Below are 27,967 nucleotides of genomic sequence, written 5' to 3' on the forward strand. Positions count from 1 at the left end.
AGACGACTAAAATGGTGCTCTTAAGTTCTGACATGGCACTTACTGCTGCAAGTTGCTAGGTTACAAGCAAGGTGTACACAGATGGAAATGAACAAATAATATAAAAAGTCTATGTAGATAGATAGGAGATTCATATTTTATTTCTCCAGTGACATATTTACAGTTGAATATAAATTAAAGGCCTGCTTGCACACCAAAGCCAGGTCCTTTAGGTGGTTCAGTCAAAGAGGTAAGACCTCCAGCTGGCTCACATGAGAAGCGTCCACTCCTGAAAGGAAAAGTAACATTAAATAGACTGCTAATGATGCCCATTTATAACTGTTACCTCACAAGAGCTCAGTTAAGTAACTATTTCTCCTCAGAGAACTAGCATGGATTATTTAATCCAAACATTACAACTGCCGCAAGATTTTCTCTTCCTAAGGTTAAATATAAACTGACATAAAAATATGAAATATGAAAAATACAAAAATAATACTAATACTAGTTCCCACTTACTGAGCAGTGTACATACATCACTGGCTCATTAAATCTTTACAACAATACCATGAGACAAGGGACACTGGCCAAAATATTTTACATATACAGAAACCAAGGCTTGGGATGATGCAGCATCTGCCCAAAGATCATAGCTAAGAACTACAGCAAAATAACCTAGCCCCAGAGGACATTTTAAAAAAGCATGTTTTAATAAATTAGAGCACTACATTTATTCTTTTTATATTTGAATTTTATTTTGACTGAGATCCACTGTCGCAAAAACTGTATTCCTTGAGAGATCTGAAGATTTGGGAGGATGTCCCTTAGAATCAGTAAAGACAAAATCCATTTGTATTTTTGTTTTTAAAGGCTAAATTATTCATATTAATTTTTCAAAAACAGGTTCCAGATCAGGGTGGCTACAGAGAAAACATGAACAGGTCCTCCTATAGTTCTATGAAGGGAGGCAGTGCAGAGGTAAATGAACCTGTCTTCTTTTCACCACCACACATACTTTCCCAGGTAATCGTTCAGGCTCAACCTCTGCCCTGTCTGACCTCTGTTGCTAGAGCCTAGCTCAGCACCTACTCCTGTTTCACCCTTCTATTTCCTGGCTTTGCTCATTTACCTTGTTCCTGCCACAGATTTCAGCTGAAGAACTTATTCAATTAAATCATTTTATTCCCTCTGGCTTTGCCCTCCACATTCTGTCATCAATCTTATAAGTCTATTTTTAGAGCCCTAGAAAATCATTTGTTGAGGGGACAGGAAAACAATACCACATAGTCATTTATAAGATCTTTTAAGCTATTACATTACATAATGCAAGTAACTAAGTAATGTATTATAATAATATCTACAAAGTCAGAAATTAGTTAATATATTTGCATTATAGGTTCACTATGAAAACCAGGTAAAAAAGCAGTTACTGTACTATCTGTTACAGCCTAAAATTAAAGTTTTAGGGTAAGTAGCAAAATGATATTTAGCTTTAATAAACAGTATTTTGCTTTGTAATTTTTTTTTAATGTTAACTGGTAGCACAGGTACCCTTGCTGCTCTTTGACGACCAATGAAATAATGAAATTAATCAATTTTGGAGGACCTTTCTTTCTTCTCCTTTACTCTTGTGATTTAAGCTCAGCTACCCTCTTTTTTTTTTTTTTTTTTTTTTTTTTTTTGGCGGTACGTGGGCCTCTCACTGTTGTGGCCTCTCCCGTTGTGGAGCACAGGCTCCGGACGCGCAGGCTCAGCAGCCATGGCTCACGGGCCCAGCCGCTCCGCAGCATGTGGGATCTTCCCGGACCGGGGCACGAACCCGTGTCCCCTGCATTGGCAGGCGGACTCTCAACCACTGCGCCACCAGGGAAGCCCTCAGCTACCCTCTTTACCAACACAAAGGATCAACTTAGGAAGATTAAAAAACTGAAGTTTCTGGAACAGTAAATAGAATTAATCATGTATACTGCATGAGCTCTTCACATGCAGATTATGGAATTTTATACAAGAAGGTAACTTTAAGAATAATCTGGTCCAGTTTCCTAAAGTTTGTTCCACGAAATTACCATCCCATAACATACTTTAGGGGAAAAAAGGGGGTTCCAGTCCTCTGTTACGCCTGCCTGCAAACTTTCCTCTGCCCCCACCATTCACAAAATGCACATTAAAATACTACAAAGGCTGTAAAATACTCCAGTAAAGCCTACAAACTTGGTTTAATCTACTAATCATGTTACTTTCCCCCTCACTTTATCTATAAACATGCTTCAGAACCCTAGAGAGGCCATGATCTAGCCCCACCCATTCACCCGACAGCCACAATTTACACCCAGGTTTTCACGCAATAAAAAACAAAAAATGATTTCCCTGATATGCTTAAAATACCATCCATTAATTACCTTGTTCTCTTCATTACAATTCAAAAGGTAAATCTGGTTTTTTAGCCATTCCAACACTACTTGCACAGTAATCATTTTAACTCATTTGCATTCTAGAAAACTTGGCCTTTCTGTACATTTTTTATGGCTTAAAAAAAGTACTTCTTGGACTTCCCTGGTGGCGCAGTGGTTGAGAATCTGCCTGCCAATGCAGGGGACACGGGTTCGAGCCCTGGTCTGGGAAGATCCCACATGCCGCAGAGCAACTAGGTCCGTGAGCCACAACTACTGAGCCTGCACATCTGGAGCCTGTGCTCCGCAACAAGACAGGCTGCGACAGTGAGAGGCCCACGCACTGTGATGAAGAGTGGCCCCCACTCACCACAACTAGAGAAAGCCCTTGCACAGAAACTAAGACCCAACACAGCCAAAAATAAATAAATTTATTAAAAAGAAAAAAAGTACTTCTTAAAAGCTGCTTTATGAAAGTTTAGTGCTTATCTTTTTAATATTACTGAGATATATGCACCACTGCCCCTACATTTAGTATAAAAAAACCAGTGACTTTACTGTCTAGAGTTTATCATCAATCACCTATATCTTTTGTATATATACTTTGTAGCCTATCTATACTTTTAAACACCTCAGATGTTATCTGTACTCCACAGAATTCTGTAAATTTTAAAATATCTTTATAAAACTAAATATGAATAATTCAAGTTGGATTTAAAATTAGTTCTAGATAATCCATACTAAAAAACAACCTCTATCTATTAATTAGTCATTGAAAGCAGGTTTAGAAGTTATGTTCAGTACTTTAATTGAAAATAAGAACAATCTCTAGGGACTTCCCTGGTGGTGCAGTGGTTAAGAGCCCGCCTGCCAATGAATGGGACCACGGGTTTGATCCCTGGTCCAGGAAGATCCCACATGCCACGAAGCAACTAAGCCCATGCACAACTACTCAGCCTGCGCTCTACACCCCACCTGTCCTAGAGCCCGTGCTCCGCAACGAGAAGCCACCACAATGAGAAGCCCGTGCACCGCAATGAGGAGCAGCCCCAGCTATGAAGATCAGCCCCAGCTTGCACAACTAGAGAAAGCCCGCACATAGCAATGGAGACCCCACGCAGCCAAAAATAAATTTAAAAAAAAAAGAATCTCGGGCCTCCCTGGTGGCGCAGTGGTTGAGAGTCCGCCTGCCGATGCAGGGGATACGGGTTCGTGCCCCGATCTGGGAGGATCCCATATGCCGCGGAGCGGCTGGGCCCGTGAGCCATGGCTGCTGGGCCTGCGCGTCCGGAGCCTGTGCTCCGCAACGGGAGAGGCCACAGCAGTGAGAGGCCCGCATACCGCAAAAAGGAAAAAAAAAAAAAAAAAAAAAAAGAATCTCTAGCACACTAATATTTATAAATGTCAAAAGAAAGAATGTTGTCTTACCATCAGTTTTTTTCTTTCTAGCCATCATTTACCAAAATAATAATAAAGCAGTTTTGAACCACAAAGAGATAGCAATCTTTACCAATTTTGGCCAGAGTACACCTGATAGTGGTACTCAGAAATCAGTTACCACCGAACCAGTTTAATTTCTATAATTACTCAAAGACTCACAACTAGCACTTATTTCAAATATTTAAGCAGAGGGCTTTATTACAAAAATACTAATAAAAAAGCAGTAGCCAGCTTTGGTTAATTTAAAGAACAGCTATAACTATTTTGGTTACTGCTATCATCACAGTGTCTCTCAATAGCCAAGAAATTAACTTGGGGAAGTTCTTATTTTCATATGCTGGGAAGACATTCTGAATTACCATGTCCAGATACACTCTTTACATACACCACTGATGGATGCTCTGCAATTACTGAAAACTGAATAGATTTATCTTCGACTATTTATTTATTAAAAAAAATTTTTTTTTGGCCGCACCGCATGGCATGCAGGATCTTAGTCCCCTGACCACCTGTGCCCCCTGCAGTGGAAGTGCAGAGTCCTAACCACTGAACTACCAGGGAATTCCCTATATCAGCTTTTTATTTTTTTAATTTTAATTTTTTTTTTTTTTTTTTTTTTTTTTTTTTTTTTGCGGTACGCGGGCCTCCCACTGCCGCGGGCCCTCCCAGACCGGGGTACGAACCCGCGCCGCCTGCACTGGCAGGCGGACTCCCAACCACTGCGCCACCAGGGAAGCCCTCAGCTTTTTAAATAAGAGGTGATACGTAGGAAATAGGTTCAGAAACCAGTAATTCTTTTTTTTTTTTTTTGCAGTACACGGGCCTCTCACTGCCGTGGCCTCTCCCGTTGCGGAACACAGGCTCCGGACGCGCAGGCTCAGCGGCCATGGCTCACGGGCCCAGCCGCTCAGTGGCATGTGGGATCTTCCCGGACCGGGGCATGAACCCGTGTCCCCTGCATCGGCAGGCGGACTCCCAACCACTGCACCACCAGGGAAGCCCCAAGAAACCAGTAATTCTTAAAAGTCTTTGGCTCAAATCTAGAACACTGTCAAAAAAATCACATTGAAGAACTATTTACAGTTACTGATAAGCAGCATCCCTATTATTATTAGATGTCGAAAATGCTTTACTGTGGTACTTAGTTCCTGTTTATTAATGTTAAAATACAATGTTATAGTATCTCCTGTATTGAAAACAACAACAAACTCTTAATTTCACCCCTGGTAATCTCATCCAGACATGGTTTTAAATACCATCTATAATAACTAATGAACCCCCAATTCATATTTCCAGCCCTAATGTATTCCCTAAATCCCAAGCTCATATCTAACCTTTCAGCACTCTACCATGGATGTCTAAGTAGGCATCTCAAACATGCTAAGTAGCATGTCCAAAACAAAGTGACTTTTCTTCCCCAAACTTGCCCTACCCCAAATCTTCTTCATTTTAGTTAAAGGAATCACTGAGGTGATCAGACTAAAAAGCTAGAAATCATTCATAATTCCTCTGCCCTACAACATCCACTAAATTTTAAACTATTCTTTACACAGCAACTACGACAATAATTTTAACAAGATCACACGTATTCCCTACTGAAAACACTCCAACAGCTTTTTATACTTGGGATTCAACCCAAATTGCTTACCTGGGCCTCTACCTACCTCTCCGACCTCTTCACCACTTTCCTCCTTGATCACTCACTTCAACCATACTGTCATCTTATTTTCCCTCAGGACCTTAATACCTCCTCTTTCCTCTCCCTCTGCAACATTGTTCCTCCAGCTCTTTACATGGTTCCTTTGGGCTTATCATTCAGGTCATTAATTCACCACCTCAGAAAGGCCTCACCTGACTAAATTTACCTCCAGTCATCCTCCATCCCCTAACCTGTTTATTTTCCTCCTAGCATTTATTATTCAGGTATTACACTAGTTGTCTCTCTCCATCACTAGAATATAAAATATATGACGACTTTACCTTGTTCATAATTTGTATGCACAACCTAAAATAGTGACTGGCACACAGCACATATCCAGAAATATTTGTGAAACAAATGAGTGCTGAGGGAATACAATAAAGTAGACAAAGCAACTATCTGTGTGGCAGGAGATTTAATGCTGGATTAATGTTGTCATCGATAAATCACAAAGTTCACAAGAAAGGAAGGAGGAGGGTCTAAGCTCCAAAAGTATGACTACAGAATTACAAACAATACCTAATCAGAAAAAAAGGGGACATTTAAAGAAACCAAGTGGATTTCACAAGGAAATGTGCACCTGAGATATTAAAACAAAGTACCCTAAAGTTGAAAGAAGTATTACGGGTTTAAGTACAAATACAAGAGTAGCACGAACTTATTTTAAAACATCTGAGTCCTAAATACATAGCTAAAGTTTGTGAAAAATATTATGAACTTTTGTTTTTGGGCAAGGGGCGGCTACAGTTGAAGCAAGGATAAGTAAGGGACAGGACCAGTGGCTAAGAGAAATATTGTAATGTTAAATGACAAAAGGTTTCACTTCAGTAGCCTCCATAAAGGAGACTAATTCTTCACAGTGGAAATGTTTTATTCCTAAAAAATGTTTTCAGTGTAGCCCAAGTAAGTGAGGAACTAGGAAGAGAATGCCAAACCTCTTTAAGCAAATTCAAGTGTTGAAAGAAGTGTATGTTTTTTAGGGGCCAGCTTGCCTTTACTAAACTTAAGTTATCCTGAACTGACCTCTTTTTCTTATTAGGTAGGGTTATTAGTCGGCCAGAACAATGAGGGAGTAATTCTCAGTACTTCTTGCAGACTACAGAACCATGCATACCCTCTTGACCTAGTAATTCAACCTCAGGCAATCGTTTGTAACAAAAAGAAGGAAAATATATTTTAAAGCAGGGTAATAAAGAGCACATCATAGTTCTCGCAATACATTAGAATACTATATGGCCTTTAAAACCTATATATATATTGCGACAAGGAAAATTTTATATGACATAAGCAGAAAAAATACAAAGGGAATATAACTGTATAAAACCATGCAAACATTGCTAGTATTAAGAGAGAATTTTAAGTAATGTGAACGCTTAGATAAGGAATAGGGGTTTGTTTAGCAGCAAAAGTTCAGGTTCATAACTGAATGAGGAGTAATTAGTAGTTACTAATTACTGCAGTTAGTAACACAACTGCAGGATGGGAGTAGCCTGGATAAAACAATGTTTAAGTTGAAAAAGATCTAGGCATTCTAACTGACTGTAAGTACAATTTAATGGTGTAATGTATCTGAAGTAAGAATTGATGTAATTAGGCTGCATTATTATAAGCATGATGTCTGGAATAAAGAAGACAGTCCCACAATGCCCCACATGCTAAGTACATATCTCAAATACTGTGATTAGTTTAAGTGTCACATTAAGAAACTCATTAGCCAACCAGAAGACCTGCCAAGGAGGGAGACCAAAACTATGTCATATAAGGAAAAACAATGAAACAACTGTGGATAGTAAATCTGAGAAAAGATATGGGGAAGATGAGATAGCTATTTCAAGTAACTAAAGAGCTGCCATTTGGAAGAGATATAAAAATTATCTTGTGTTTGTTCAAAGGACAGAACCTTTGGACCTTTAGGTGGAAATCAGAGGGAAGACAGACTTTGGGTCAAATTCTGGCAGTATGCACTTTTAAACAATGAAATAGATTTCTATTTGCAGTACATTTCCCTTCTTTATAACATCCAAGTAGATACCAGATGATTATCTGATAGGGTTTTGGATGGGGGAAAAAACCATTGCTTTAAATGACAAGTTGATTTAGATAGTATTCAAGGCTCCTGAAAACACCTGTGGACTTAGGGTTTAAAATTTTAAAATTAAGTCTACATGAAAGACTAACTTAGGTTAAGCCATTAAAATTTATTAAAAAGAAATAAAAGGATACCTTGGCCCAGGTTTGGGGATTTTACCAGCCTTGAGTTCATCAATAATTTCTTCAATATCCTTAGGTGTCAGATCCTCCTAGAAAAAAAAGTAAAATAGTCATATTAAAATTACATCCTACCTCAAAATCAGTGTAAATCCCTAATAACAGTTTACTGTCTGTCTCAGCTCACAAGTTAGTTACCAAGTAACTCCTATACATAGTCTGTCCTGCTAAATGCAATAGCAATAGGAGCTGCAGCTGAAGAGGCAGCACAAAGCAGCACTTTGCAGGGAGATAGTTCTGCACTTGAGCTGCAGTCCCAACACTTACTAGCCAGCAATCTGAGAGAAATCACTCAGCTTCCCCAAACTTGTTTCTTCATTCATAAACTGACTTCAGAGCGTTTTGAGGATTAAAAGAGAAAATAAATAAAATAGAACACTGCCATGCACATGCTCAACAAATGCTATGTCCTTGAAGAATCAGTGAGATGCAAGTAGGAATTAGCACCAGCAGTCATAAAAAGTAGATGCCTAATATCTATCCCTAAGCTAAAGATCTAATACCCTAGTGATATCTTCTTTATTTCCCAGGTGAAATTCACCCTGTTGCAAACTTCACTTAATTTTCGAAGGGAAAAATAAAAAACTTATTTTGGACACATTTATTTTAATAATCCTGACCCTCCAATCCCCGTTTCAACCAGAGCAGCTCTGTATTTTGTACACTATGCACCTGTGTAAAATTCTTAACTCAAGGGTTCTGTTATTTAAAATAACAAATACAATTAAAACACACAGACACACTCCTACCCCTGGCTGCACCCTAGGTTTAGTCAAAAGACAGTCAAAACAGAATGGGGCAAGATTAAACTAATAAAAGTGCCTAAACTACATTATATCCCTCTACCCCTCCCAAACTGTTACGTACTTAAGAAAATGTTTTTAGGACCCTGGTACTATGCTAGAGAAATCGTGATTCAGTACTGTATATTCAATGCCTATAGCCTCATAGAAGCCCTTTAATATAGAATAAACATTTATAAAAATAAGAACTGCTGGGCTTCCCTGGTGGCGCAGTGGTTGAGAGTCCACCTGCCGATGCAGGGAACACAGGTTCGTGCCCCGGTACGGGAAGATCGCACATGCCGCGGAGCGGCTGGGCCCGTGAGCCATGGCCGCTGAGCCTGTGCGTCCGGAGCCTGTGCTCCGCAACGGGAGAGGCCGCGACAGTGAGAGGCCCGCGTACCGCAAAAAAAAAAAAAAAAAAAAAAAGAACTGCTTAGGGTGCAACAGATGCTCAGAACCTCAAAACTAGAAGGAATCTTTAAACTCACCTAATGATTTTATCTCCCCCAACTCTTTATTATGAAAATTTGAAAAGTATACATGAATAACCAAATTCCTTACCATATCTGAATTATGTACACATATGCCTTTCAGTTTCATTTTTTTTTTTTTGGCTGAACATTTAAAAGCAAGTTGCAGACATCATGACACTTCACCCCTAATAACCACAGTGGGCGGGCATCTCCTAAGAACTTTTTTTTTTTTTTGGCCTCACTGCACAGCTTGTGGGATCTTAGTTCCCTGACCAGGGACTGTACCCAGGCCACAGCAGTGAAAGCCCAGAGTCCTGACCACTGGACCCCCAGGGAACTCCCAGAACATTTTTAAATGTTCTTAAGTAACACAATGTCATTACCACACCCAACTAACAATAATAATTCCTTAATAAAATCAAATGTCAAGACCATATTCAAAGCTACCCAACCATCCTCAAAATGTATTTAATATTTCTCTCTAATCGGTATCCAATCACAGTTTATGTGACTATTTCATATTATCCACTGGTCAGCTGAGATCCATAAAAGTTAACTGCCTCTGGCTTCCCAGGCGGCGCAGTGGTTAAGAATCTGCCTGCCAATGCAGGGGACACCGGTTCGAGCCCTGGTCCAGGAACATGCCACATGCCACAGAGCAACTAATCCCGTGGGCCACAACTACTGAGCCCGTGCTCTAGAGCCCATGTGCCACAACTACCGAAGACCGCACACCTAGAGCCTGTGCTCCACAAGAGAAGCCACCGCAATGAGAAGCCCACACACCACAACGAAGAGCAGCCCCTGCTCGACGCAACTAAGGAAAGCCCGCGTGCAGCAACGAAGACCCAATGCAGCCAAAAATAAATAAATAATAATAAAAAAGTTAACTGCCTCACCAAAGACCATACCACTACTAACTGAATCTCTTGCATAAATCTACAGTCTACTATATTTAGACATATAGTGCTTCATATAAAGCCTTGACTGTCTAATTCCTGCTTAAATTAAGATCCTCATGATTTTGAGTAAATTGCAGAAATGTGGGAAAAGGGTAAGTTATTGCCATATTTTTAAAGGAATTTTTTTTTAAGTATGAGAAAGAGAAGGTAAGAAATTTGAATCACCACCATTAAAATGAAGAAAACCCCTATAGGTAATAAAAACATCCTAGAAATGTAAAATGCCAAAGAAGTCCAATTTCATCTTCATTAAAAAAAAAAAAAACTGTAGATTTCCATTACAGGCATTATGGCAGTCCAGCTATCCTGACTGAATGTCCTGTTGTAACAACTAACAATGCTGGATTCAATTTTTTAAAAAACTTTAAAATTTTATCAACGTCAAGGCACTGACAAGAAAAAAATACCCAGAGGCCAAAAGCTCAATGAAAACTTAGGGAGACAGTGGAACAGCAAAAAAATGTGGCTTCACGGTTTCATAGCCTAGAGGGGCAAGGGACAAATCTCCAGGACACAGGAGGTCATCCAAACCACGTAAAGCTGAGACCCCCAAAGGCTATACCCTCAATATAAGGGAAAACTAGAAATTAAAACTGTCCCTCAAAAAAACCCTGCTACTCTGGAACCTTACACTTTAGGGGAAGAAGAGGGGAGGATATAAGAAGAGGGGATTTCTTTTGGGCCAGTAGTATTTCCAGGATCAAGAGAGAAGCAAAGTCAATCCCTTCTTGAAGTATCTACCTTCAACACAGGCCTTAAAAGAATTTCCATAAACAAACTTCTAAGAATTATGAACTAACAAGATATTATGAATGACAGCCATGATATAATCAGGGTAGCAAGCAATTAAAAAAAGGTAACTAGAAAACTCCACACACTTGGATATTAAGAACACTTCTAAAAAACATAGGTCAAAGAAGAAATCAAAATGCAAATTTTAAATTATTTAGAACTAAATGATAAAAATATTACTTACCAAAACTTGTAATGGGACTTCCCTGGTGGTCCAGTGGTTAAGAATACACCTTCCAATGTGGGGGACACAGGTTCGATCCCTGGTTGGGGAACTAAGATCTCACATGGCGCAAGGCAACTAAGCCCACACGCCACAACTACAGAGCCCACGTGCTCTGGAGCCCGTGCCACTAGAGAGCCCATGCGCTGCAACTACTGAGCCCACTCCCTCTGGAGCCCGTGCGCCACAACCAGAGAGAAGCCCACACACTGCAACAAAAGATCCCACAGGCCATAACCAAGACCCAACACAGCCATAAATAAATAAATAAATAAATATTTTTTTAAAAAAAGAACTTGTGAGGGGCTTCCCTGGTGGCTCAGTGGTTAAGAATCCACCTGCCAATGCAAGAGACATGGGTTCCAGCCCTGGTCTGGGAAGATCCCACATGCGGCGGAGCAACTAGGCCCGTGCGCCACAACTATGAGCCTGTGCTCTAGAGCCCACGAGCCACAACTACTGAGCCCGCACACATAGAGCCCGTGCTCCGCGACAAGAGAAACCACCGCAATGAAAAGCCCACACACTGCAACGAAGAGTAGCCCCTGCTCAATAAAACTAGAAAAAGCCCGCACAGCAACGAAGACCCAACGTACCCATAAATAAATAAATAAACAAAATAACTTCCTTTAAAAAAAAAAAAACTTCTGAGATCTGGCTAAAGCAGTTCTTAGAGGTATGATACAATCTCTGTCAAATTTTTAAAACACACAATATAGTATTATTAGCATGCCTAGATACATATATTTTGAAAGTTTAAAAAACATGTATAGGAAAAACACTAAATTTATGATAGTGGTTATCTCTGGGAATGAAAGGAAAAGAACAGGATTTTGAATAGGGGTGGGGGAGGTTTACCCTCACCTATAGTTTATTTCTGTGTATAATAATGATAAAAATTATAATACCTAAAGCAAGTGTGGCAAAATATTATTATCTATTAAGCCTTTGTGGTTACTTTCTGTATTTATATGTAAATTATTAAATTTTTCATTATTTAAAAGATTTTTAAAATTTTATTTATTTACTTTTGGCCACGTTGGGTCTTTGCTGCTGTGTGCAGGCTTTCTCTAGTTGTGGCGAGCGGGGTCTACTCTTCGTTGCGACGCGCGGGCTTCTCACTGCAGTGGCCTCTCTTGTTGTGAAGCACGGGCTCTAGGCGCGCGGGCTTCAGTAGTTGTGGCACGCGGGCTCAGTAGTTGTGGCTCACAGGCTCCAGCACGCAGGCTCAGTAGTTGGGGTGCACAGGCTTAGTTGCTCCACGGCATGTGGGATCTTCCCAGACCAGGGCTTGAACCTGCGTCCCCTGTAGTGGTAGGCGGATTCTTAACCACTACACCACCAGGGAAGCCCCTATTTAAAAGTTTTCAAAATGTGTCATTATCTCCTGGAGTTAAATTCAAAAATGTTTAATGATAATAATTTTTTTTAAACATTCTGGTGGACAACAATGTGGAAGCTAAAACTGACATATTTTATGTGAAGTTTTTCTATTCTTTGATTTTTAATAAAGTTTGGAAACCGGAAAAAAAGAAACCTTCTAGATATTTATGCCAACACTTTCTTCTAAATGAGTAATTCAGAAACCAATATCCACATGACAAGAAACCAAATGTTTAAAATATTTTAAATATAACATCATACAACTTTATATTAAGTAAATACTCACATAGTAGTTGTCATTTATTTGAACCATTGGTGCGTTTACACAGGCCCCTAAACACTCCACTTCTATGAGAGTGAAAAGTTTGTCAGGTGTAGTCTCTCCAACCTTTATTCCTAAAAATATAAATAAGCACTGGTAAGGACCAGGTTATATTTTAATTGCAATATAGTTTAAGAACCAAAAAAAAAACCAACATAAAAAGCATATATATAAAAATTATTTACAGAGACATATAAAAAGTATTCAAGAGAATTAAATTTCTTAAATTAAACAACTCTGTATAGTTATTATAGAACATTCAAGGATTTAAGTGAACTTGTTCCTTTAAAAACAAATTTCAGAGGACTCATCTCTAGTGTTTGTTGTTACATAACAGTGCATCAGACCATATTATCTTCATTTTGATCATGATAATTAACCTACTAAAATCAGTCATACTATCAGATGGGCTAAGACTCAGAAAACAGCTAATGTCAAAGATCATTAAGAATGTAAGGAATATAGGTACTCTCATATCTTTAGGGAAGGCATTTTAGCAAAATATAGTAAAATCTGACCCAGCAATTCTACTACTTGTAAACAACCTTCGTGTACAATTGGACAAGTATGCAAAGACATGTTGTACACCTGAAAGTAATTGCAGAATAATTTAACTTATAATAGAAAAATGAGGCATACATATTATTATAGCCAAAATCAAGTGCAAAAACAAACAGACATATTACATTTATGTATGTAATAATGAAAATAATTAAAACATTAAAATCTAAAACTAATATACCTAATTGTTATCAGAATTTGTACCTCGGAGATGGGGGGGGTAGGATTTTGAGCAGACTTCACACTTCTGTCTTACATACTTCTATACTCTCCAACTATTTTTACAACATGCAAGTAACAACAAAATTAAGAGACACCTCCTTTTACTTCATTTGATATGTATAGTGATAAATGCAGCAATGGCAGTTTTTTATAGTAAAATGCCCTTTTAATTCTGTGAATGCTACTGTAATAACATCTTTCTTTTTTTAAACATCTTTATTGGAGTATAATTGTAATAACATCTTATTCCAAATTTCCCTTCCTGAAGCATTCTTCCTATTCTAGTATCATTTTTGTTTTTAAAATAAATTTATTTATTTTTGGCTGCATTGGTCTTCGTTGCTGCATGTGGGCTTTCTCTAGTTGCCGTGAGTGGGGGCTACTCTTCGTTGTGGTGCTCGGGCTTCGCATTGCGGTGGCTTCTCTTGCTGTGGAGCACAGGCTCTAGGCATGTGGGCTCCAGTAGTTGTGGCACTCAGGCTTCAGCAGTTGTGGCTCACAGGCTCTTGAGCACAGGCTCAGCAGTTGTGGTGCATGGCCTTAGTTGCTCTGCGGCATGTGGGATCTTCCCAGACCAGGGCTCGAACCTTATCCCCTGCATTGGCAGGCAGATTCTTAACCAATGCACCACCAGGGAAGTCCTATTCTCGTATCTTATTTGTTCCAAGTCTTGTTCGGAAGGATACAAGAATGATATAGTCACTTCTTTATGTGCCACATGCTATCATCACACAACAAGTGAAACTTAATTTTCTGAACAATGAAAACTTTAAAACTTTGAGAAGCTTTTAAAACATACTCAATCGTTAAGGAAGAAAACATGAAAACTCAGCTTTGAGGAGGAGAACTAAAGAATACAAAATAGGAAGTAATAATGGTGGGCAAACACAGTAAGAAAAAAATTTACTCGTGAAGTACAGATCCAGTAAGATGGTAAAAGTTTGAAAATAGAGGTAAGAAATAGGTCAAATCTCGAAAGACAACTCTATTTTTTCATAAAATTTATAAATATACTGTGTCCCATACCAAGCTTTTTCTGAATGGCCTCCAGTATGCTGTCAGAGTTACGAAGCATGCAAGGCGTAGTAGTGCAGACTTGAACATGATACTTTCCAACTGGCTTTCGATTATACATTGTATAAAAAGTTGCTACTTCATATACTCTCATTGGAGGTACTTGTAAAACTTCTGCAACCTAAAATATTTTAAAATAATATGATTACAATATTTATTAATTGAGCATATTACTTCAATTTGGTAAAAACCAAAAAAGTTCTTCAAAAGCAGAAACTATATCTGTATCTGATATCTGCAAGGCTAAGTCCTTCAATTTTGACACTTAAAAACTATACACATATCCAGGTTTTGACATGAAAAAAGAACTCATTAAATGGCATTTCAAATGACAAATATATTAAACTTTCTCTTATCAGTGATTCTAAAAGAAATGTATTCTCAAAAGACGTCTAATCCCGGCTCACTTGTGCAAGATTAAAGTAGGTATGCTAAATTTAATTTAGCGACACTAAACCAGGCTTATATGTCTGAATATTTCTCTCAAAATACACACACTGGGGCCTGACCAATGGAATAATTGTAAGGCCCTGGTGTTTAATTGAAAAAGCTCCCCCAAGCGGCTGCTGTGCACCTCCCTACGCCTTAGTGATGGTTAAGGAAATGATGCATGTGCCTCTGGATTTTGTTTTTGTTGTAAGGTTGGGCTTTTCTTTGAGGGGGGAAGGGGGACAGTAACATTAAAAATCTCAAAGTGGAAAGAATCTTGATTCTATTCTCTATATGCTATTTCTTGCCTTTCACACATATACATCCAATTCTAAATAGAACAGGACAATATTTTTGAAATGTTCTCACATTAGTTTCTCATTTATTTTTTTTATTTTTTTGCGGTATGCGGGCCTCTCACTGTTGCGGCCTCTCCCGTTGCGGAGCACAGGCTCCGGACGCGCAGGCTCCGCGGCATGTGGGATCTTCCCGGACCGGGGCACGAACCCGTGTCCCCTGCATCGGCAGGCGGACTCTCAACCACTGCGCCACCAGGGAAGCCCTCTCATTTATTTTATTTTGCTCTGCTAAGCTTGACACTCAGCAAGACTCCCAACAAGCTTACCATTATTAAAAACATAAATTAAAAAAAAAAAAAAGTATTGGGCTTCCCTGGCGGCGCAGTGCTTGAGAGTCCACCTGCTGATGCAGGGGACACGGGTTCGTGCCCTGGTCCGGGAAGATCTCACATGCCGCGGAGCGGCTGGGCCCATGAGCCATGGCCGCTGAGCCTGCGCTCCACAACGGGAGAGGCCGCAACAGTGAGAGGCCCACGTACCGCAAAAAAAAAAAAAAAAAAAGTATTTATGATTAGAAACGCATCTAAATCATTACTGAGGAAGTTGGCTATTATAAAAATAATGTAAGGAATTTAGAAAACCCCCAAACATATATGCGATTTACTGGAAAAAAAAGAAAAATAAGCACCTATGTTTACTAAGTATAGTACCAACCAAACTTGCTTTATAACATTTTTCATAGTAAGAAAACAAAAAACTAAAGGTCCACAACAGTGTTAGAGTACTGTACAAAGTAAATAAGAGATCAATTAGCTATATCTAAAATTTGCATCCGGGATTCCATTAGATAAATTGAGGGCATTCCTATACTTCAAGAAAGATGATAATGGTCTAACCTAATAGTTAGACTTTAGAAAGTGAAAAGGAGAATGAAGTATAGCAGAATCTCTGCAATAGTCAGTCAAGTAGAAAATGCATAGAATTAGAAATGATTCAGTCCCAGCTCTATCACTTAGAAATCATAATATAATAATTGGAAGAGCTCTACCTAGTTCAAAATCATCATTGCAGATGAGGAAGTCCAGAGAAAAATCAGATCTCTAGTTCAAAGTAAAATGTTTTCCATTATATCACACTGGCTTATTAGTCATGTGATTCTCACAAGAATCAAATAATATAAGGTTTTATATGGCACTTTGTAAATGATACACTGTAACATAATACCATACAAATGTAGTTGTATTACTAGGATATGAATAAACTTGAAATTTGGATTACTGCTGAAAACACTATTAGGAAAAAATGAATCCTAAAACATGCATGAATATATTAACCATATTTAAATGGGCCACCCATAAGATTTCTGTAGGTTGTGGATTCCAAGCTGCCATAATCAAGTGTCGTAAATACCATGTATTATATGTATTTTTGTTAAAGCCTGTAGCCAAAGATGCAAAATATTAAAAAGATTCACATTAGCTGTGAGCAGATCCTTTTCTCTGCAATTCTAGTGTTTAAGCAGTACATTCATTTTCAGAATATCTTGACAGCAAATTATACACATTTGGGATCTTTTATTATTATTGGCATTTCTCTCAAAGACAGAAAAAAAGAAAGCCTCTTTCACTATAATGCCTTTACTACTTCTTGCAAGGATAAAAAGCTCTACACTTTCAGTTCTCTGCATTATTAAGGGAACCAACGAAAACATAAATGTAATTTGAGTTATGAAACATATAAATGATTAAAGGGCTTCAAACTCCTGGATTGATATCAATGAATGTCAGAGAAATTTCTACATGAGGAAGTTACTATACACAATCTCTCCTCTTTTTGAACTAACACAAAAATGAAGTACCTTGTTCATAGCAGAGATGGGCAGCCATCCATTCTGTCTTTGGGCTAAATCCAGGATTGGAAGCACAGCTGCTGCTTTATGCCCTTCTGGGTAGTTTTTTACAATTGCCTCTATCCTCTGTAACAAAGAAAAAGCACTTGTTTTTATACATCTGGAAGATACTAAATATTTTGTAAATTAATTATAATGTTAATTTAGTCATACCTTATAGTTTTCCGGTGTGAAATCAAATGGAGTATCTGGGTTATTCTCAGGAGTATCTCTGTGCTACACAAAGGAAAAAAAATGTTTTCCAAAATTATCAAAATTCCCTCAAAAGTGTGAATAACTTTGTACTTTACTACTACTGTTCATCTAATCTCTTTGCTTTAATTCGAACATGATATATACATCAACCTATCCTTGCATCAAGAAGAATGGCTAAACTAATTATGAAATACAGATCTGATGAGTATGATTACCAAAATATTAGCAGAATTCAAAAATTTAGAAGTTTTCAAAATCATCCTTTATAGGTTACGAGAAGTAGCTTTAGGATCAAAACCCCAAAAAAGCATTATCCAACTTGCTTAGAGAATAGGATCTTCTAATGTAATCTAATTACAAAAAATTACCAATTATTGGAAGCCTAATGAAATTAAGACACAAATTTTTTTTTTTTTTTTTTTTTTTGCAGTACGCAGGCCTCTCACTGCTGTGGCCTCTCCCATTGCGGAGCACAGGCTCCAGACGTGCAGGCCCAGCGGCCATGGCTCATGGGCCCAGCCGCTCCACAGCATGTGGGATCCTCCCGGACCGGGGCACGAACCCGCGTCCCCTGCATCAGCAGGCGGACTCTCAACCACTGCGCCACCAGGGGAGCCCCAATTTTTTTTTAATTAATTTATTTGGCTGTGCCAGGTCTTAGTTGCGGCATGCAAGATCTTCGCTGTGGCATGTGGGACCTTTTTTTTTTTTTTTAAAATCATTATTTATTTATTTGGTTGCGTCAGGTCCGTTGAGAAAGGCGGGCTCCTTAGTTGCAGCTCATGGGCTCCTTAGTTGTGGCATGTGGGCTCCTTAGTTGCAGCAGGCAGGCTCCTTAGTTGTGGCATGCATGTGGGATCTAGTGCCTGGACCAGGGATCGAACCTGGGCCCCCTGCACTGGGAGTGTGGAGGCTTAACCACTGAGCCACCAGGGAAGTCCTGGCATATGCGATCTTTAGTTATGGCATGCAAACTCTTAGTTGCAGCATGTGGGATCTAGTTCCCGGACAAGGGATGGAACCCGGGCCCCCTGCACTGGGAGTGCAGTCTTAGCCACTGGACCACAACGGAAGTCCCTAAGATACAAAATACTGAGTGAAAATATGTGCATTTTTCCAAAAGAGAGTGTACCAGATTGTCAAAGGGACCTACCTTCTACTACAAAAGCACCATTTCTTCCCCACACAACAGAAACTAGCCAACAGCTAGTTTTCTGTAACAGAAACTAGCCAACAGCTAGTTTTCTGTAACAGAAACTAGCCAACAGCTAGTTTTCTGTAACAGAAACTGGCCAACAGCAAGCTTTATTTCTTCTGCAAAAGAGCAGGCCCTCTTCAAACACTGACAAGAAATGGCATGTCAACAGGAAATCAAATGAGTCACACTGAGATTAACACTTACATCAATTAATGTTTTGTATGTATGGTGAACACAGAACTGAATCCCTTAGTAAGTTAACTCTCAAGAGTTCTGGTTTTTCAAGGACATAGAAGAGAAAAAACGCAGAAACTTTGGACAATGATCTCAAGTGTTTTTAGACAAAGATGACAAAATACAAAGCAGGACTCTACTTATTAATAGTATAGCTAACTCATTTATTAAGAGTCAGCCTAAAAATAATTCATTTTCCAAAATGATACCACTAACTCTAAATCATCATACAAGTCCACTAAATTGCCTTTAAACACTAGATTGATTCCTAAAAAATGTACCTTGTCACAGAAAGGCGATACATATCTTAGCCTTTCTGAACTGTGCAACCAAGCTAGGGAATTCATCGACCTCTACCTGTAGTGAAACCCTGGACACAAAAAACATAAAGGCCAACTGCCAATGTGTTCGCTGTATTACTAAAATCTATGAGTTTCAAGCTAGTGCCATTTGGGGATTCCCCAAGTTGCAGCCTCAGAATCTTCACTGAGCCAACATGAATGATTTTTAAGAACCTAAAGTGTGACAAGAAATCAGGTTAGGTTCACAGTTATTTCACCAAGGAATAATCTAAATTCTTATTCCCAGAGTTGCGCTGGTATCAATTTAAATTTGAGAGGTTTAGCTGGAACAACACCTCTTGAAATGTAGTGAATTCAATTAGCTATGTTTAAATTCCCAGCAAATACCAAATGGCCAGCAAATACCAAAGACACTGGTGTTTAAGATATGTTGTGTTGTATCCACCCAAATTTCCAAGTCCTTCCATTCTGAAGAAATCTAAGTAATTACTTACCACAAATAAGGCTCCTCCAGCTCCATTCTGCACAGCTGTCTTATACAAATTCCTTACATGTCTTCCCTAAAATTTTAAGAAAGTTTAGTAAATCAAAAGCCTTATGAAATTTTAAGATCCATAATTTAAAATAATAGAATCAACTGATAGAAGTAGAATATCTTAAGAGATATGGCCTACCACACTACACCATGCCCACCTCTATTTCAGGAGAGATATAAGGAAATGGAGATTCAAAGGTAAGGTTACTAACTTGCCTAAGGTAACACGCAAGAGTCAGTGGAAGAACCAGAATGACAACCTAATCTCCTGAGTCGCGTATCCTTTCTCCTACATTCTTTTGGCATGCAACTGAAGAGTTAATGTACCATTAACTTACTGCCTTTCACTTTTGTCTGAATCAAGTTGGATAGCTTTCATTTCATAAACATGTTTTCATTCTGTAAAAATGAGTTGAATGTACACCCCCTTTTCAATTCTTTACTACGTTAGTTTAGAAACTCCAGCCATAAAAGTAGTTTCAGAAAGCTTCTTATAATGCTATGCAGATTGACCATACTCAATTGCTTTGGAAGGAATCCATTTGATTACTCCCTATGTTGCATTTCGTTTCTCTTTGCCTTATTGCTTCTCCCCCACTTCTACCTTCTCTACCCTCTCCCTGAAAAGCAGTTCTACTGTTGTTCAGAAATCCTCCAACTTCTGAGTTCTACTAACCACAGATGGTAGAACACTGGATTAAACAAAGCATGGAACTAGCAAAGAGCTGGACAATTCAAAGGCAAACATAACAGACAAGGAAGCAAAAGCAGTGACATAACACAATCACAGATTTAACTTCTTCCTAGATCCAAATAATATTTCAGTTGAATAAATAAGTTTACACAGAACACTTGCTTTAATTAACAAGACCCACGTACAGAATGTGAAACATAGGTATAAAATATGGGAGTGATAAATATTTTCAGGATAATGGGGGGAGGAGGGGAGAATCTGATCAGCTGTGGTACACAAAGGGGCTTCAACTGTGTTGGCTTTGCTTTCTTTCTTAGGCAGCAAGTGGATGGATACACAATGTTTATTATATTCTTTTTGCTTTTTTGTGTCTGAGATATATGATAAAAATTTCCTTTAAAATAAATGCAACACACACAACACACACATATTATACATTACATATTATGTAGCTAAGAAAAATATTTAAAAATAATGACATAGAAAGAAGTGTTTGTGGCACAATCATAACTGGAAAATATCAAGGTTAAACAAAACAAACAAAAAAGCATAAACTACCATTCCAATATATTCAATATAGACATTAATGAAAATACTAGATGGCCTTAACAATTAAAAGTGCTTATCTGTTATTATGATGTTAACAAGATTACAAGGGACTCTTATTTTATATTTTGTTTCTTATATTTTTCTCTATTTTCTAGGTTTCTTTTAGCATGAATTGACAAATTGAAAAAAAAATTCTTATTTAAAACAAAATGTTCATCAAGTACAAAATGAAACACCTATTGTTAATCCTATTTCTCCTTCCAATTTCCCAGTATATCAAAATAAACACCACCAATCTCTAAGTTAGAATAGCTTCAGTTTTGATCCCTTCCTCATTATTCCAGGATATGTCACATACCTTACTTAAAAATATACAGATAATCTTGAAAATTGGTCTTGAGGCCTATGTAGCGGTATACTGGAAAATCTATTTTGAGGCACTCTCTGGCTGACCTGTAATTCTGCATATGCACGTGAATTTACACACACACACACACACAAACATATTCTCTCTCTCCTCAAAATTGAGTGTTTTAAAGTTCAAATCCTTGAAGATAGACTACATACTGATTGAGAACAGTCAGGAAAAAGTAGTTAAGTTACAGAAAGAAACGCTGGAGTTTCAGATGATGATGATTTTTTTTAATGGAAGATTTGGGTTTGGATCACCATGCTGCCACTTGCTAACGTGTAACCTTGCACAAGTCACTTAAATTTTAAGAAGATGTTGCGGGTAGGAGTTTATTAATTAATTTATTTATTTTTGCTGTGTTGGGTCTTCGTTTCTGTGCGAGGGCTTTCTCTAGTTGTGGCAAGCGGGGGCCACTCTTCATCGCAGTGCACGGGCCTCACTATCACGGCCTCTCTTGTTGCAGAGCACAGGCCCCAGACGCGCAGGCTCAGTAGTTGTGGCTCACGGGCCTAGTTGCTCCGCGGCATGTGGGATCCTCCCAGACCAGGGCTCGAACCCGTGTCCCCTGCATTAGCAGGCAGATTCTCAACCACTGTGCCACCAGGGAAGCCCCACTTAATTTTTTTGTGTCAATTTCTGTATCTGTAAAAACAGGGATATATACTTATTGAAGTATTTTGAGGTTCAGTCAGGTACTACATAACCTTCTCTCTGAAGATACTATAAACCTGTTAAAGTGTTACTACATCTGCCTAGCTGATATATGGGGATAAAACATTTAATAACTGAACAATGGAAGATTTAAACTGCATTTTGAGAACTGTGCTGTGTTAGCTAACTAACACAGAGTCACTGTCACTACTTGCCTGCTCTAAGTCTTCTCCCTTCCTTCTTAAACCCTGAAAAAGCTAGAATTGAAACCCACTATTAATTCTTCACTATCAAATTATATTCGTTTATTAAAAAAAGTTTCTTGAATTTTCATTTGGAGTTCAGTGAATTCAACTGGAATTCACTGAAGTATAGACATTTTCAGAGTCTAATGAGAAACTAGACTCCAGTCTAGTGAAAAGCCTAGACTCTAGTCTAAGGGGGCGGGGGGGAATTCAGCTTACTCTTCAAATCAGTCCCGCCTAGCTAAGTTGTTCTTTTCCAGTTCTAAGACAATTTCGTCCTAGAATGCTTCTTTCTTCTAAAAGTGAAACTGAATTCAAATGGCCCATTAAGTAGGGAAAAGACTACTTATAATTCAATTTTTTTTAAATTGAAGTCTAGTTGATTTACAGTATTATTTCAGGTGCACAACATAGTGATTCACTATACTTATATATATATTTATATATTATACTTTATATATATATATATATATATATATTTTTTTTTTTTTTTTTTTGCGGTACGCGGGCCTCTCACTGTTGTGGCCTCTCCCGTTGCGGAGCACAGGCTCCGGACGCGCAGGCTCAGCGGCCATGGCTCACAGGCCCAGCCGCTCCACGACATGTGGGATCCTCCCAGACCGGGGCACGAACCCATGTCCCCTGCATCGGCAGGCGGACTCTGAACCACTGCGCCACCAGGGAAGCCCTAGCATACTATTTTTATCCTTAAACTGGAGACTTGAGTTCACATCTCCAATATAAAGATCTGAGTTTGTAGTGTGCAATAGTGACCTACTGAACCTCAGTGTATAAACTTAAAATGTGTTCATTTTCTCTTTACCCTAAACTGTTTAAGGCTGTGGCAGGCAAGAATAATGGTGCCCCAAAGATACCCACATCCTAATCCTGGGAAGCTGTGAATATGTGAGTATACACAGCAAAAGAGAACTACAGTTGCAGATGGAATTAAGGTTGCTAATCAGTTGATCCAAAAATAGGGAGATTTTCTGGATTATCAGGGTGGGCCCAAGGGCTCTTAAAACGCAGAGGAGTGAGCAAAGTTAGAGCAGGCTCAGAATGGTATGTGAGAGCTTGACCTGCCCTTGCTGGCTTTGAAGATGGAAGGGGGCTATGGACCAACAAAGAAGGGCACCTTCTAGAAGCTAGAAAAGCCAAGGAAACAGGTTCTCCCCTAGAATCTCCAGAAACGAGGGTAGCTCTACCAACACCTTGGTTTCAGCCAAGTGAGACCCATGTCAGACTTTTAACCTACACAATCGTAAGATAATAAATTTGTGTATGTCACCAAATTTGTGGTAACTTGTTACAGCAGCAATAAAAAAACTAATATAAATGCTCTCTAATCTCACTTTTCCTCCTCCCTCCCTCCCTTCCTTCCTCCCTCTCTCTCTCTTTCTTTAGATCTAAAGAACTGAGTTAATGTCCTAGAGCCAAAATGTAGATGCTGCAAAATCAATGGAATCTCTAATGGAATGGGAAAACATTTCATTCTACAAAACTTAAAATTTAGGAAGAAAAATGCCACCAAAGAACGTTCTACTTCTAGTACGGCTGAGTAGATTATTATCAGGCCAAACCACTGGGTAACAACTATAAACTCTGGACAAAATATTTTTAAAAAAATTAAAAACCAAAAATCTTTCTGAAGGCACTGAAGAACAACCAAATGCAGCAGACACATGAAGGGAGTCTAGACTTAGAAGAAGCCCATAAGGGTTCTTTTTTTTTTCTTTACATCTTTTACTGTGAAGGCAGGCCCCAGTCTATCCCATGCTGGGCAGCTAAAACTCCAAGAGAAAACCTGCAGCCCTAATGTCTTGAAGTACCACAGGAGAGGCTGGGACAACCACAGGAGAGGCATAGGCAAGTGGGAAATCCCAGAAAAGGAAAAGCCAGAGTGGAGAAGCCCCCAGTTCTGTGGCTGACTCCAAACATGCAGGCACACAGGACAGACTCCAAACAGCCCAGCTAAAAGAACTGAACCAATATTTGAGCCGCTGCCCACAAGGGAGCCAGACTGCAGTTCAAGTTAATTGCCTGCCTGCAACAACTATAACAAAATACTCTTTGGAGGAATTAAAAAAATCTAGAGCCTCTATGACATCATTCACAATGTCCAGGATACAATCCAGAATCACTCAACATAAAACAACAAAAAAGGAAAACAACCCATTTTCAAGAAAAAAGACAGTGGAGATTACCAAACAATTTCAAAACTGCTAAAACAGTGCTTAAGGACAGAAAGAAAAAAATCTTCAATAAATGAAAAGATAGAAATAGAAACTATAAAAAAGGAACCAAATTAAAATCCTAAAACTGAAAACACAATCCTTGAAAATGCCACCACAACTCTCTCACCCCTATGAAACTAATTAGTGGCTTGGGAGAGAGGCAGTGATGAGTTGTAAAATGGTGTCAACATTACAGAAAACTTTGGGCAATTACTGAAGGAAAGATGGAAATAAACCTATTCTGAGTAGCTATTGCTCCATATTTCATAATTTTTAGGCAATTCTTGACAATCGCTCAATAAGGTATTACTGCACTTTACAGAAAAGAAAAATAGAGCTCAAGGAGATTAAGAAATATGGCTCAAGGTCACACAATTAGTGTCTTCCCCTAGACACAGTACTAAATTCTGGATATTTTTAAAGCAATGACAAGCTGAATAAAAGCCTGTGGCTGAAGAAATTGGCAGCTAGCTAATAAAGCAGCAATTATAACAAAAAAAGCAATTTCTTTGAAAATGTAAATGATTTCCTTAAAGGTTTCTCTTTTAGGAAAGGAACTTTATTGGTGAGACCACTTTACTCACATCTTTCCTGACTTTTGCTAGGTCATTCTGATATCCCACTATTTGTAAAAGGCTAGAAGGGCCTGGTTAGAAGGGCAGTCACGGAATGTCACCTGTCATTATTATTATCCACATTTTTACCTGGAGCCCAGCAAGTAACAGTAGAACGTCAACCGTTTATTGAAGACCAAACTCTGCAAATTGGAATATTCCCACTTGACAGCCGAGGATACCAAGTGAGAACAATAAGAGCCCAAAGGCACAAAGGTGGAAAGACGGTGCACCCACCATCCAAACTCAGGTCTCCCTGCAAGGCCCTGAGCTCATCCTCCGCTACTGCACACCACCGCCCTCCCTTCTGCCGAGAACTGATTCAACCTTTCTACGTTACTTCTGGGGGAAAGGCTGCTTTCCTTCCGGTAAATGCCCCGCCGTCATCCTCGTCATTTCTGGAACACGCTCTGTTAAGTTAGTGCGAACGGGTGTTTCACCCCGAGAGTAAACGTCCTTTCTAAAGACGGGCTTGGATGTCAGGAGCGCGAGGGGCCCCGACGTCCTCCGGGTGCGGGACGCGGTGACGCCATCACTCGGCCAATTTCCCCACCTGCCAAGGGCAGTGCTGCTAGGGGACCCTGGGGCCGCCCCGCGCAGAGACTCGGCCTGCTAGGCGGGCGGGGGTCCCGGCACCGCCCTCCCGCCTCCCGTCCGGAAGGAGGCCTCGCGCCCGCCGCAGCCGCACCGCCGACGCCCTCGCTCCGCGGCGACGCGGCCTCCCTGAGGAGGGCGAAGGCCGCGGTGTCCTTGCCGCTGCCCGGGGTCCCGTCCGGGGCCCTGGGCTCCCGCGTGCCCGCTGCAACAGGAGGCGCGGAGACAGGGGGAGGGCGGCGGCAGCGCCCGCGCTCATTCGAGCCTCCTTACCCACTGGGCGGCGAAGCCGGACGCACGGGCCCGGAGCGCAGCGGAGAGGAACATGGCAGGCCAAACTGCGGGCCTTTGGGCCGCGCCAGGTACAGTCTCGAGCGCCCGGCACGCACGGCGTGCGCGCCCCCGAGCCCACCCCGCGCGCCCAGGGCGGCGGGGGCGTGCGGGGGCGGCGGGGGCCAGTGGGCGGAGACTTCCGGGGCAGGGGCGGGGCCAGGACCCGCCGGCGCCCTAGAAGGCGGGTTCCGCGGGCCGCACCCGGGGCCCCCGCCTTGAAAGGAGATGTCCCCGGGCAGCGCCTTGAGCTCCGCCGACCAGGATTTTTGGGTTGAGCCTCCCTCCTGGAGGCTTAGGAGGATTTAACCGCCTCCTTTTTGATTGTGGTTGCCTAAAAAAATTTCCGTTCCGTTCCCCTATAAATCGTATGTTACGAATTGCAGAATTGAAGATACAGGGGCTGCCCCCCAGTGAGCTGGGAATAGACACCAAATGCCTTGGTTCCCGTTGTTTTGCTTTAGAGGTGCGTGCCTACGTATTTAGGGACGATATAATATGATGTCTGGAATTTGCTCCAGAGTAACGGGCCGTGAGTGACGAGTGCCTGAAGCTGCGGGGTAGTGCTCGTTACTCTTCTCGGCTCTTCGTACGTGTTAGAAATTTTCCATAATAAAACTTTCCAAAGAGAAAAAAAGCCACTTCCTTCTTGATGTTTGTTTGGTCATCTCTGGAAATTCCAGCAAGTATTTATTCGGTAATAGCTCTGATCTGCAGAGCGCCGCTTCCTGCTGTGGGGAGTTGACCACGCACTTCCCTGTTGATTTCTCCCTTGACTGCCTTTCCTTGTACGTCCTGAACTCACTCGCTTCCTTTTAGGCCCATTTTCTTTGCTATAATAAACTTGTGAATGATTTCTGGAACTTTCATATCAGTACAGGGAGTTTTTAAAAAACTTATCCCTCATTAATTTAAAAACTCTAAAATATTCAGTTGCAACTCCTTATGAGTCATATTTTACAAATTAGGGAATTGGAGTCACAGAGGGCTGCCAGCCAGTAGCTAGGAATAGACACCAAATGCCTTGTTCCCATTCCTTTGCTTCATCTTTTGAATTAGTGTGCTTCCTCTAAATTGGCTTCAGTAGTTCCTTTTAAAAGGGAAAAACATTCTGGGCCTCAGTGTTGATTTAAGCTATTTTATTATAACATTACCTAAATATAGATACACCTAACACTATTATACACATAACACTATTCTTACAGTTCTTATATAATTAAAACCAAAACATCACAAATACATAGAAACTTAGAAATGGATGATGTTGATTGATATGGCATGGGTCTTTAAATCTGGAATGCATGATTTTACTGGACTCTGTTAGGGCCTTCTCTAGCCTCCTGGCCTAGTCTTCATGGTACCTTCCCTAAGTACACCTGGCTCCACTTTCATCACCACATTTACCACAGCTTGTAACCACCAAAGGTGCAGAATCCTGCCCTCCCCAACCCATTCGGTTCAACAACCTGTACTGTGCCTGGCATGTGGGAGGAATTTAATATTTCTTGACCATGAAAATCTTAACCACAGTGCAAATATATTTGACCTCTCTGAAAGGGCCGTATGTCTGCGTGGATTTAGGCTTACATGCATGTGTATCAGTGAGAGTGCTTTTTTTTTTTTTAAGAAGATATTGGGGGTAGGAGTTTATTAATTTATTTATTTATTTTTGCTGCGTTGGGTCTTCGTTTCTGTGCGAGGGCTTTCTCTACTTGTGGCAAGAGGGGGCCACTCTTCATCGCGGTGCGCGGGCCTCTCACTATCGTGGCCTCTCTCGCTGCGGACCACAGGCTCCAGATGCGCAGGCTCAGTAGTTGTGGCTCACGGGCCTAGTCGCTCCGCGGCATGTGGGGTCTTCCCAGACCAGGGCTCGAACCCGTGTCCCCTGCATTAGCAGGCAGATTCTCAACCACTGCGGGAAGCCCCAGGGAAGCCCCGAGAGTGCTTTTCCATACAAGTAAAAGGAAACC

At 40.2% G+C, this 27,967-nt stretch overlaps 1 protein-coding gene across 1 annotated transcript; it reads right to left on the minus strand.

Moving 5' to 3' along the window:
- Positions 1-118: 118 nt before the first annotated feature.
- On the minus strand, positions 119-26,076 carry NDUFV2 (NADH:ubiquinone oxidoreductase core subunit V2). Its single transcript, XM_060119021.1, has 8 exons — positions 25,941-26,076; positions 19,634-19,699; positions 17,364-17,426; positions 17,160-17,276; positions 14,526-14,694; positions 12,681-12,790; positions 7,732-7,808; positions 119-268 (listed from the first exon to the last, which is right to left on the minus strand). Exons 1-8 carry the CDS (start codon positions 25,992-25,994, stop codon positions 175-177), a joined length of 750 nt encoding a protein of 249 aa, XP_059975004.1. The 5' UTR covers positions 25,995-26,076; the 3' UTR covers positions 119-174.
- Positions 26,077-27,967: the final 1,891 nt, after the last annotated feature.

This window comes from Mesoplodon densirostris, chromosome 15 (assembly GCF_025265405.1).
Source record: "Mesoplodon densirostris isolate mMesDen1 chromosome 15, mMesDen1 primary haplotype, whole genome shotgun sequence".
Classification (NCBI taxonomy): Eukaryota; Metazoa; Chordata; class Mammalia; order Artiodactyla; family Ziphiidae; genus Mesoplodon; species Mesoplodon densirostris.